The sequence below is a fragment of the Notamacropus eugenii genome, chromosome 2 (assembly GCF_028372415.1).
Source record: "Notamacropus eugenii isolate mMacEug1 chromosome 2, mMacEug1.pri_v2, whole genome shotgun sequence".
NCBI classification, from domain to species: domain Eukaryota; kingdom Metazoa; phylum Chordata; class Mammalia; order Diprotodontia; family Macropodidae; genus Notamacropus; species Notamacropus eugenii.
Window position 1 is genome coordinate 320,061,360 of NC_092873.1, and position 13,286 is coordinate 320,074,645.

At 39.4% G+C, this 13,286-nt stretch overlaps 1 protein-coding gene across 1 annotated transcript in view; it reads right to left on the reverse strand.

Annotated features, from left to right (window-relative positions):
* DNAH17 (dynein axonemal heavy chain 17) overlaps nucleotides 1–13,286 on the reverse strand; it is a 237,396-nt gene that overhangs the window by 178,210 nt on the left and 45,900 nt on the right. Inside the window, exons 16-20 of the mRNA XM_072645176.1 lie at nucleotides 10,981–11,084; nucleotides 9,970–10,110; nucleotides 7,113–7,256; nucleotides 4,510–4,692; nucleotides 2,191–2,445 (exon numbers count right to left, since the gene is read on the reverse strand). Coding sequence (XP_072501277.1) covers nucleotides 2,191–2,445; nucleotides 4,510–4,692; nucleotides 7,113–7,256; nucleotides 9,970–10,110; nucleotides 10,981–11,084 — 827 coding nt within the window. The remainder of the gene's footprint in view (nucleotides 1–2,190; nucleotides 2,446–4,509; nucleotides 4,693–7,112; nucleotides 7,257–9,969; nucleotides 10,111–10,980; nucleotides 11,085–13,286) is intronic.

Here is a 13,286-nt window from a genome sequence, read left to right on the forward strand (position 1 = left end):
GGGAGGGGCAGTACTCATAGATACCCTGGCTCTGAATCATCCCAAGAGTCGAGAGTGAGACTTAAAGTTCCTATAGTGTAGGGAATAAACTACAAACAACTCCTAATTATCCATATTGATGAAATGGGATAGTGACACCAATAAATTTTTGAAAAACTCAGACAACCAAGAAATTAGTTCCATTTGTCTTGAAATGTGTATGACTTGTAGCATTTTTTCCTTTCTAATTATGTTGGGCTAAAATTAAAAAATTAATTTGTATTCCCTGAGCAAACCTGATCTGATGGAAAGAAATGTTTTGAGCTGCAGGGGGAAACCAGTATCAGATGAGAAATTTCTATAGGTAACTTACAAGGTAAGTCTTATATAAAGGTGACTTAGAGTTATTTAGAAACACCCTCCCTCCAGCATTAATAATAATTTTAAAGTCCCTCTTGATGCCTTGATTGTTGTTACTTTAATATTACCTGCTGCTAGATGGTGGAGTAGAAAGATGAACCTGCTCTAGCTCTGCCCCCAGACCCCATAAAATACCTGTAAGAAAAGACTCTAAACAAATTCTAGAACAGCAGAAACCACAAAATGACAGAGTGAAAGAGATTTCCAGCCCATGACAGTCTGGAAGGCCAACAGGAAAGGTCTGTTGCACTGGGCTCAGAGCAGAGCACAACCCAGCCTTGGCCACACAGTGCAGCAGTGACAGGACTGGAATAAGCTACAGGGCACGGAACCACAGGCAGCAGCTATGGTTCCCAGATTTCTCAATCCACCAATGCCAAAGACAGCTTCAAAAGTCAGTGAGAAAGCTCTTTCACCTAGGTGAGAAGGGAGCAGGGTCCTGCCCCAGCCCTGGCCCCAGGGCAGCAGCAAACACTGTAGTAGCAGCATCCACTTTTGGAGCCCTCAACCTAAAGACCTTGGGGGAATCAAGCAGCTGATCTGGCTCTCAGTTCCGAGTGACAGTCCTAGGGTGAGGAGGAACACTGGCATGGTGGAGCTGGTGGAGTAAACTCCTCTCCCTTGATTGTGCCACATTGGAGGAACTAAGAACATACAGGTCCTTAGAGTAATACTCTCCATTTGACAAAGGACTAAAAATTCAAGTAACTGACTGGAAAAATGCCCAAAAAAAGGGAAAAAATAAGACTATGGAAGGTTACTTTCTTGGTGAAAAGGTATTTTCTTCCATCCTTTCAGATGAGGAAGAACAAAGCATACCATCAGAGGAAGACATCAAAGTCAAGGTTTCTGCATCCAAAACCTCCAAAAGAAAGTATGCAATGGTCTCAGGTCATGGAAGAACTCAAAAAGGTTTTGAAAATCAATTAAAAGAGGTGGAGGAAAAATTGGGAAGAGAAATGAGAGCAATGCAAGAAAATCATGAAAAGCAAGTCAACAGCTTGTTAAAGGAGACTCAAAAAAATGCTGAATAAATAACACCTTTAAAAATTGACTAACCCAAATGGCAAAAGAGGTCCAAAAAGTCAATGAGGAGAAGAATGCTTTAAAAAGCAGAATTTCTCAAAAGCTCACTGAAGGAAATAGTTCTTTAAAAATAAGAATGGAGCATATGGAAGCTAATGACTTCCAATAAATTATGAAACCAATAAATTATAAAACAAAGCCAAAAGAATAAAAAAATAGAAGACAACGTGAAATATCTCACTGGAAAAACAACTGACCTAGAAAAGAGATCCAGGAGAGATAATTTAAAAATTATTGGTGTACCTGAAAACCATGCTCAAAAAAAGAGCATCATCTTCTATCAAGGAAAGCTGCCCTGATATTCTAGACCCAGAGGGTAAAATAGAAATGGAAAGAATTCATAGATCACCTCCTGAAAGAGATCTAAAAAAGGAAAACTCCTAAGAATATTGTAGCCAAATTCCAGAGTTCCCAGGTCAAGGTGAAAATATTACAAACAGTCAGAAAGAAACAATTCAAGTATTGTGAAAATACAATCAGGATAACACAGGATTTAGCAACTTCTACACTAAGGGATCAAAAGGCTTGGAATATGATATTCCAGAGGTCAAAGAAGACAGGATTAAAACCAAGAATCACCTACCTAGCAAAACTGAGTATAATACTTCAGGGGAAAGAAATGGAATTTCAATGAAATAGAGGACTTCTAAGCATTCTTGTTGAAAAAACCAGAGTTGAAAAGAAAATTTGACTTTCGAATATTACCTGCTGCTGAAACTGTGCTAGAGTTGGGGGTGTTTTGGGGAAGTTTTCTTCAGTGCGAGCTTCTAGTTCTTCTGCTGTGAACATGCGTCCATAAGTCAAGAAGTACTGCATGAATTCCCGGAGGTTATCTATCCATAAGTAAGAATATTTCTCAAAGGAATCTTGATACTCTTCAGCTTGCTTCATGGTGGTATAAACTTGACTTGTGACTTCTTCCCTCATTTCTAGCAGGTCAGAATTGTCTTCCAGGTCAGTCTGAAAGGAGAAAGGCAAAGAAGTAAATAGATGAAAGTGGTGTCCACATTCACAGTTAAAATTAGCTTTAATTTTTTTCCCCTGGGAATTTGCTTTTAATTCATGAAAAGATTTCTGTAGTCTTAAAAAATGGAAGTGGGAGTTTTTTTAAGTTAAAATAGTCTTCAGGGAGCAGCCAGTATGGAGAGGGGGCGCTCATTATCTGCCTGATGGAAAGAGATAAAGTTGACTACCTGAGGACTTACATGCAGAAGAGAATGGTCAGAATGGTTCTTGATGTAAGCTGATTAGATCAGTCTCCTTTATCCCAAGAAAGTGACACAGAAACAGCTAGAACAACTGATGAATATACATGAGAGCAGCCATTGTGGCTTCTCTAGCCTACCCTAGGTTGGCACATTTCTGAGAAGCACTGATTCCCTTTGTATTGTTCCTATTCAATCATTTCAGTTATGTCTGGTTGTTTGTGATTCCATCTGGGGTTTTCTTTGAAGAGATACTAGAGTGGTTTGCCATTTCCTGCCTCTCCTCATTTTACAGATGAGGAAACTAAAGCAAACTGGACCTTCCCAAGGTTACCCAGCTAGTAAGTGTCTGAGGCCAGATTTGAACTTAAGATGATGAATATTCTTGACTCCAGGCCCAGCCTTCTATCCATTTTGCCACCTAGTTACCACTTTGTGTACTTTAGCATAAAAGTACATGGAAGGCCATAAGCTGTCCATGGGCTGTATTATTTCTATGTAGAGCCAACCTTTTGAGAGCACTTAGACTTGCAGTTTCATTTTCCTAGAGCAAAGATGGGGTCCAGCAGGTGGCAGAGGTTGGCAAAAGAGCATAGCAATAGGGAAGGGACTAAGTATTTATATAGTGCTTATCATGTGCCAGGTACCCCACTAAGAGATTTGACAAATATTATCCCATTGGATCTTCACAATAACCATGTTACATAGGTGCTGTTATCTCCATTTTACAACTGAAGAAACTGAGGCCAACAGTGTAGGGTACTCTTGCCCAGGTTCACCCAAGTAATCTGAGGGGGGAGCTGCCAGCTGTCTCTAAATAAACTCGGTTGTTAGCTAAAGGTGGATGTGGTTATATCTCCATTCCTTGAAATCTTCAACCTGATTAGAATTATTCTGCCTAAAAATAAACTTCACCCTACAGTACCCAAAGGGGTTTGAGGGGCAGGTAGGAGGAGTGTTGAACCAGCAGACAGATCAAAGCAGCCATCCTGCGTCAGCAATCAGTTTAGTTGTGCTCATTTTGAAGTGGTAAGATAGAGCTATTTTCAAGGAGCCATTTAGGCTATTAGAGGGCTGAAAGAAGATAGGGGAACTTTTCTCCCATGCATGGTCAGGAATACTTGTTGCTTGATTATTCCTGAAGGGAAGAGGATGAGAACAGCTCACAATTTCATAGCAATATAGATTTAGAGCTGGAAGTTACTATAGACTTAATCTACCTTTCCTCATATGTAAAATGAGGGAGCTAGACTAGATGGCTCTTGAGATCCCACTTCTGTGCAGAGGCAAGAGTATCTCCCCAATTTGGGAATATGTTTCTGTACTATAATCCTTGCTATACACCTACTTAGTAAATAACTTCTTGTAAAAGCTAATGGATATTGGAGCAATATCAGCTGGTTAAAAAGGTACCTGGGAGCACACTGGCTGGGGACTTGGGAGCAAAGTACTAGAGAACCCCATCCCCAATCCCTTGAGTTACCCCCTCGATCATAGGTGTCAACCTTGTGGTCCACTGGCCTCCAGTGGCTGCAAAACGTTTGGGGCCAAAGTAGATTAAAATATAGTTGGAAGATGTTTAATAAAAAAATACAACATAGATAATATTATTTGTGATTTCCTAAGTCACTATGTGACTACAGGATGTGTTTCTATTTAAATTTGACATGACACCATTCCCTAGAACCCCAAGAAAAAATTAGTCAGTGTCTTATGATGCCTCAGCCTTACCATGTGAAGGGAAGCTGGGGAAGTGGCCCAAGAGAATAGACACCTAAGTCCTTACCAATATTAACAGCTGGATTAAGAAAAAGCTCACCTTGTAACTCAGTTTGCCTTTGGCCAGTCGTGGAATCAGTTTAGCCGTGTTATATATGTCATTTATCAGACTCTCTATCAGGGTCAAGAAGCCAGTCTCTACTCCGATTTCCAGAGAGGGATTGTATGTTAGCACATCTTCATCTAGTTCCATCCTCACTTCAAACAGGGGAGCAACAGTTTCCTGAGAACAGTTGATCCCCAGGATTATTTCTTTGACAGAATGGGTCTATTTACTTCTAACTTTATGTCATTCCACTTACAGTAGTTTCTCAATGATCAATGAGCAGATAATCCATTTTGTGAAATATGTGACTTTTTTTTAAGCTCTAAGCCAATTTGGCTCCACTTTCAGAAATTCTGCTAGGCTGCTTTTCCCCAACACAAAGATTATGTGTATTCAGGGAATGTCGACTCAGTGTCAGCTTTAGTAAAAGAACTAAAAGATCTAAGTAAGATCTAAGTAAAAGAACTAAACTAAACTACTACAAAAATTATAGTATTTGCATTTGTAATGACATAGAAATGAATTCTTTTTTGCCCTTTATTCATAATAATACTTGGAAATTCATAAAGGTATTTATGCAGCACTCTCAAGTTTATAATTGTCATTCCGTTGTTTCAGTCATGTCCAACTCTTCGTCACCTCTTGTGGAGTTTTCTTGCAAAGATACTGGAATGGTTTGCCATTTCTTTCTCCAGCTTGTTTTACAGATGAGGAACTGAGGTAAACAGGGTTAAGTGACTTGTCCAGGGTCATATAGATAATAAGTAGCTGAGCCTGGATTTGAACTAAGGAAGATGAGTCTTCCTGATTCCAAGACCAGCACTCCATCCACTGCTCTTTCACAAATTTTGCAAACATATATGCATCTGTAGAGATATATATACACACACATACATACATACATGTATGTATACACATGTATGTATGTATACATATGTACACATAAATACATATCTATATCCATACATAATATACATACGTATATATGTGCACATATATAAAACCTCATTTAATTCTCATCAGAGTCCTGTGAGGGAGGTACTGTGGATATAATTATCCCCATTCTACAACTGCAGAAATTGCTGCTCAGTTACACAGTAAATAAGTAAATAGAATAAGTAAAAGAAGCAAGATTTGAACCTAAATCTTCCTGATTCTAAGCCCAGTACAGCAATCACTATGCCATGCTGTCTTTCAAGGCAAATCACATAGCTAGTAAATAGTGCAAACAGGGCTAAAAACTAAGGCCACGCTGACTTAGAGAGGGTGACTGAGAGTCAATTGTATTTCCCCTTTCACAACATTCTCCCGTGTGTTATCTTCAAAGCAGAAAGCACACATGAATGGCACCAGTCATCACTGGCTGGAGATACCATATTTCACTGCACAATCATTGCACCCTATTTTTTCAGTCCAAAAACTGATTTATAACCTTTCATCAAGTAACCATTACATGGTATAATTCTGTTCCTCATACCTGTTTAAAAGATAAACAGAGAAGCAATGTATTTGCCAGTGGCATATGGATATGCCTTCATGTCTCCAGCATTGCGAACCCTGAGCATAGAATTCTCAGCCTTGAGCCTAGAATTCTCAGAGCACGCGCATTGTCAGTATTCAACTTTAATGTACATTCACAAATATTCTGTGCATCCTAATCTTGCACCAAAGACAGTTTATTAACTTTTTAAAAAAGATTTTAAAGTAATATCGGGACAATTTTTTAAAGGTTCATATAATGGGCGCACCCCGCCATTTGGACAAATTTTGTCATAAATTCTGCGACGATAATGTGGTGAAACATGGCACTTTCCTAGTTCTCTCTTCCCAATGAAATAGAACCTAAGCTTAGAATTTAGCTGTCTTTTCTAATTGTTTGACATAGCTATTACCAAAGTAATAGAGAACATTGCTTAAGTAACTTGCACTTTGTTTAAAGGAGTGAGAGACAGTTGTCTCTTATTTATCCGGATATCTGAATTGGCAGGTGAAAGCATTCCCTAATGATCAGTACTAGACTATCCAATTAGCCTACTAGGTCCATGCCCAGAGACTTCCATGTGCTTAACAATCCCTAAAACAAGTGGGAGTGGAAGAGGAAGAGGAAGGACCCTTGACTCAGAGATCCTTCCCTTTCCAATTCATATCACTTTAATTTTCCTTCCCTAAAAGTCACCAAAATAGATATACAGGAACCAAATCAGCAGTTTACACCACTGACCTTTTAAACAAAAAGTGAGAAGATTCAGGACCTTAGACACATAACTAAAAGGGTGATATAGAACCTATATAATGTATATAAGAGCCAAGAGTAACAGAAAAGTAGAAAAGAAACGCAATTAAGAACTTCTAATTTCCTTGACCTCTCTGAGTCTCTAGCTAATTCTAACTCTGGGAATCAGAGAACACTCAACCTCACTGGCACTGTCGTGGTGGGAGACAGAGAGAGGGTCACAGGGGTGTCTAGGGCCCCAGAGGGTCTTAATACCTAAACTATTGGGTTTAGGTATTCTAGAAATCATTTTTGTTAAGATCAATTTTTGATAAATCTGTCATTAACATTTTCTTTGAAACAAAAAGACATTTTCAAAACTTACATCTGTCACCATGTTGCTTAGAAAATACTGCAGAGATTTTCGAATAAACTGCTCAAATCCTTCTAAGACCATAACATCAATATAATCTACATATTCCCTCCAAGATTCAGTTGTCGTGTCAGCTCGAAATAATTCTGCATTTTCCTGGGAAAAGAATTTATCTAAGTTATTAAAACAGCATTTTTATTCAGAGGAGGGAGAGGCATACAGGTAGAGCCAAATTTTGAGTGACTTGTATTTACTCCAAAGGATTTCTGCCAACCCCTGTGTTTGACCTTATCTGACCTTATGATAGGCATGTGCATACATAGTTAAGCATAGACCCACACAGCCCTCTATCCGTTGCCTGGCTCAGGGGGTTGCCCAGGACTCTACTAATACAGAACAGTCGCCTTATTAGAAGTCAAAGGAATTATGACTTCAAGGTTGAAAGTGCATGTCTTGTATTCTTTTTTTTGTAGGAGTAACAGCTCCCCAAATGGTTTCTGTGCTACTAGTAAGCCTGTATTTTTCCTGGCTCCACTCATTCTCCAGACTTCCCTACGTCCTCTACCTCCTCTCCAGCAGCTTTCTTACCCTGGAGATGCCTCTATCTTTACATCTATTTTTCTGAAATGGCAACTCTAGCTTAGATCTCCATTCTATAAGCAGTTTAAGCCACGCTCACTCCCCTCTTTATGTTGTATTCCTCCATTAGAATGTAAGCTCCTTGAAGACAGGGCTTGTGTGTTTGTATTTATATCCCCAGTGCTTAGTAAATGCTTGCTTGTTTACTGCCTGTCTCTCTACCTCTGCCCCCACCTCCCTCTCTCCCTCTCGCATCCCTTTTTTCCCTCTCTCCATATATACACACACATGTATTTACATATATACACATACATGTAAATATATGTGTATATATACATACTATATATGTATGTGTATACACACACTTACACAAATTCATGTAAGTCTGTGCTTCTTAAGATTCCACTCTGATTATCACACTGATCAAGGTGCCAAGGATCACCATAAATAGGACTGCCCCTCTGCAAGATTAGGAAATAAATGAAACTCTGTCCCTTCATTGCCTTTTGACTTCCCTTTCTTGCCTTCTGACACCCTTCTTGGGCATCATTTCCCTTTTACCCTGTCCTTACCACACACCCTTCCAGTCACTCAGTGTCTTCCTGCTTCCCTTGATGATATGTCTCTACCTCGGTATGTTCTCCCCTGTTGGGACCTGGATTTTCCCCAGCTCTAGTCTTCCACGAAATTTTATTTGTCTTGGGTTATCCTCTTCAGGAATCCATGACAATATGCAATGGAACCTGATGAGTGGATGTTTTACCTCCCTGGCTAACACTTTTGGCAGGGCTTTCTGGAGCTAATGCCTGCACTGTTCAGCAGTGGGAAATTTCTGAAGGGAAAATACAATTTTTTTTAGGTAGGGTAGAAGTTGTCTCTGCTTCAGGACTCAAAATCTTCAGAAAAATCCCAAAGAATGTCTTGAGGCCTACAGGAAATTTTCTCATTTTACACAATAGTGGAAAACCCCCCACACTCATCATTATGTTGGAAAATACCACCCCAGTTCCAGTGTAAACACTGTGGCATGAGCTCTACACAGCAGGCCTTGAAAAGTCCCAAGATGTTTGGTTGATCCGCTTGGCATCTGGATATAGAACTTTAGAGGTTCAAACGTACATGTGGGAATTGTTCATTATTGTTGCCGTTGGTCTCCCTTTAATGACCTGCTCCAGGCCACACATGTAGCACCAGAGTCAGCATGTGAAAGCACATCTTCTACCTCCATGTTCACTGTTCTTTCTACTACCTCTGTCTTGGGCCTTCTCTTTCTGTATGCCAGTAGAACAAGACCTGCAGACCCCTGTGAGAATGTGTTCTGCCTAAGTCGACTGATGACAAGGTTTGTTGACTACGTATTAAGTTGTTTTGTCATCAGAACAATTATCAGGATGGCTTCAATGGCACAATGAGGGTGACTGACTGTTTTTAAGGTTTGAAAACATGCTAACTAGAACTTTCATGACAATTGTTGATTTTTAAAAATATCGTTTACTGAATGATTTGAATTAAAGCTCAAGATTAAGGCAATGTTGGACACTGGAAAGGACACTGGCTTGGGAATTGAGGTTTGGTGTTGTGTCATTTTTTCCATTGTGTCTGACTCTTTATGGCCCCATTTAGGTTTTCTATTTTTTGGCAAGGATAGTGGACTGGTTTGCCATTTCCTTGTCCAGCTCATTTACAGATGAGGAAACTGAGGCAAAGAGGGTTAAGTGACTTGTCCAGGGTCATATAGCTAGTAAGTATCTGAAGCTGAATTTGAACTCACAAAGAGGAGTCTTCCTGACTCCAGACCTGGTACTCTATCCACTACCTGAGCACTAGGGTTCAAATCCTCCCTTTGATGATTACCACCTGAGTGACTTCAGACAAGTTATTTAACCTAGTCTTCAGTTTCCTCATCTGTAAAATGGAGGAACTGGATTAGATGCCATTTTATCTAAGCTCCCTTCCATCTTTGGATCTAAAATCTTATGAAATAGTTATCATCAAATTAAAAAATTTTACTGAGTGATTTGAATAATAGATCATTCATTCAATGACATCACTGATTTTGGATTTAGAGGTCCTTTATCACTTACTACCTGTGTAACCTGAGACAAAACAGCTCACAACCTGGGCTTCAAGTTCCCCTTTTGTAAAAAGTAGGTGGCTGGCCTAGATAGTCTCTCAAGACCACTATCTCTGTAAATCTTTGGTCCTATGATATCATTTTAGTTTATCTTGGCTTTCCCCTCTCCTGTATGAAAGTCAGGGGTGCTCCTAAGAGTTTCTCCAGCTTTCTTACTGCAACCATGGCCTGAATCTTCACTCCAGCTTCCTTGACTGCTGTGTAGCGTTTGTTGAGGTTGTTCACCCTTCCATCCAAGTCTAAAAGAGTTTCTTTTTTGTTGTCCTTTCTTTCAAACATAGGGTTGGCTGACCAATCCTGAAAGGAAAAGGTTAGGACAGTTCAGCAACCCAGTAACTAGAAATATGTCTTTGGAAAAGACAGGTTAGAGAGAACTTTCACTGTCTATAATAAACCCAGTTTCACCATTATAGAGACTAAGAGCAGTAAACGGCATTTGCTCAGGGTGTTCCCCTGCATTTTTGTAGTGTGGGGATCCTTAATGTGCTGTTTAAATTTAAAGTTCCCATTAACGGACATGCACTGTTGTATCCTAGCATTATTTTTTCCTCAGCTTTTGTAAGAGCAAGCAAAGTGAGATTTTTGTTGTTTCCTTTTTGGTGTTCAGTTTCCTAGGCTCAGGCTAAATTGAGAATATCTGAAGGTTCAATCTCCTTTGAACCCAGGCAGTTCACAGGTGTTCTGAGTTATGTGGGTTGTGATGCCTTCTGGCTCTGAACCTATTAGTTGAAAACTATATATACTAGGAGGTTGATATTTTACTTTGGGGATTCATTCATGAGATAGATCTTTTGATTTCCTGGTCAAGACTCTGAGTAGACGTATGTTCAGACCCCATCCCCCCCACCCCACCCTGACTGCTCAGATGTCTGTGCTCCCTTGATCCAGTGATGTATGCAAAGTGTATAACAATATTGCTTTACTCAGACATTTGGAGCTCTGTCTGTTGATCTTTGTGCTAATTTTTCTGCTTGTATTTTCTCTACGTTCAGGTGTTCCCCTTATATATGTTTAATTAAAGGATTGTTAACCCCTTTGAAACTGTCTAAAAGCAGATCAAAGAACCTGTGCTAGCAGGCCTTCCTGGGTGTGCTAGGGTGCGTGCTAATGGAGCTTTTTTCTGTCTCTCCATTCCTACCCTTCTTAAGCATCTTGTAATTGACTCACGTTCATAATCTGAACAATTCCTTCCACGTTTTGCTTTGTTTTCTGGATCCTGGTCTCTAAGTCGTATAGAATTTCTCTCATCCCTTGAATATATTGAAACACACCTAAAAATAAAGTTAAAATATTCATAGAATCCGTTTTCTTTTCTATAAAAATGTCTAGAATGGGAGTATGGCAAAATGTGTCAAAGGCAGCTCTGTTGATTTGGTTGGAGATAGGAAATATTTAACTAAAGAGAGAGCATAAGCCCTTTGCTAAAGGACCACTTCCAGTCTGTCCCTTTGACTGGGACTCCACTCTGTTTGTCTCTTTGGGAGTGATGTCCAAGATGACTGACAACTGAGCCAGAAAAAGCCACACGTATTGTGTACATGTAATGTGTATTTAAATATATACATAAGCATAATTTTATACAAATACATTATGTTAAATATACCATATAATAAAATACATTTAATACAAAATATATTTTTATTATATAAGGGGTATTACACAGGTAAATTATGTATAATAGAGGATATATGATACAACACAATATATCTAATGTATATCATATATTAAATAAATATTATATATGATATATTAAAATGCATCTTATAAATATATATATATATACAATAATATATGTAACAAATAAGATATTTTAGTCTATAGCTAAATATATATGCATATGTAACATATAATATTATATTCCGTGTATGTAGTAGGTGTGTGTGTGTGAGTGTATGTATTGTCCCTGCTAGACTACAAATTGTTTGAGGGAATTTTTGTCTTTGTACTTTGGGGGTCCACCACAGTGCCTGGCATGTAAGAAATACTTAACACATGTTTGTTGATTGGTTGATAAAATGAGAGGATTATACAATGTGATTCAATTCAATTCAATTTAATTTATTCAACAAAGATGCAATATCTCTAACACTTATGCCCACAGGTAGTTTGTGACAATTCCCCAGACAGCCCCGCAACACTCCTGTGCTGAGGCGGGACCTCAAGGAAGGAGAAAAAGAAGTGGTCTTTGAGGTGTTTCAGGCAATTAGAAGTCATGTCTCCTTCTTCTTACACAGGGAACCTACATAGGGAACCCCCACAAGTTGTCTTTGAGTCGGGGTGTTCTATATCTACCTTTGGTGAAGCACTCGCTCTGTACTAGATGCCAGGGGTACAAAACCAAACATCAAACAGTCCTTGCCCTCAAAGCACTTCCGTCATCCTGAGGGTAGGCGGAGGATTTACAACACATAAATGGACATGTAAATACTAAGGATATAAAAAGTAAATATAAATTTCAGGTGGGAGAGCATGAACATGTGGCCTCCATGTAGTAGATACCACCTGAACTGAAACCTGAGGGATGCTATGGGTTCTAAAAGGCAGAGGTGACAAGGAAGTGCACTTCAGGTATGGAGACAGATAAGGTCTTGTGTCATGTGTGGGGAACAGTTAATTGACTGGACAAGTGTCTTACTCTTTCTAGTTCCAATACTCTATGACTCCATATAATAATAATTAATAGCTAATGTTTATATAGCATTACTATGTGCCAGGCACCATAACAAGCACTTTACAATTGTTTGTCGTTTGTCCTCTGTTCTCAAAAAGGACCAATGACACCAGGAGGGTGATATCTTGACTCACAAGTGAACTGGATTTGCGTGAGGCAGAGCTGTGCCCCATTGTCTCCTCCAGAGTCATCAGAGTTCGGTGACAAGACATAGATGCCTAGCGATGGCCCCAGATACAGTGGGAGGCTTCAGCCTTATTAAGCTAAGGTCTTCCCCAAGTCTCAGTTTGTCTAAGCCAACACTTATTCAGTACTTAAATGTTAAGTAAGAACTGAGGTACAAATGGCCTACTTTGCCTTCACAAAAGAATCAATTCACTGTACAATTATTACCTCATTTAGTCCTTACAATAACTTTGAGAAGTAAGTGCTATTATGAAGTTGAGGCAAACAGAGGTTAAGTGACATATAGCTAATAAGTGTCTCAGGCCAGATTTTAACTCAAATCTTCCTGACTCCATGCCCAGTGCTCTGTCCACTATACCACCTGGTTTAGCAAGCTTTTTTGGGGGCCTTCCTAAGGTCAAGAATATTACAAAAAACAGTCCCACTGTTTAGAGCATAGCACAAATGAAACCCACAACGAGGGCTGAAACTCCTCAAGGGCTACACAAGCACATGCCCTTCTCAGAGAGAAAATAGTGAGAATGTATGGATGGCTCAGCAAAACCCATCTCAACTAATGGAAAGGCAGCTCCCAGTGTCAGAGTGAATTATAGTGAGCCCGTAACATACTGTTTCT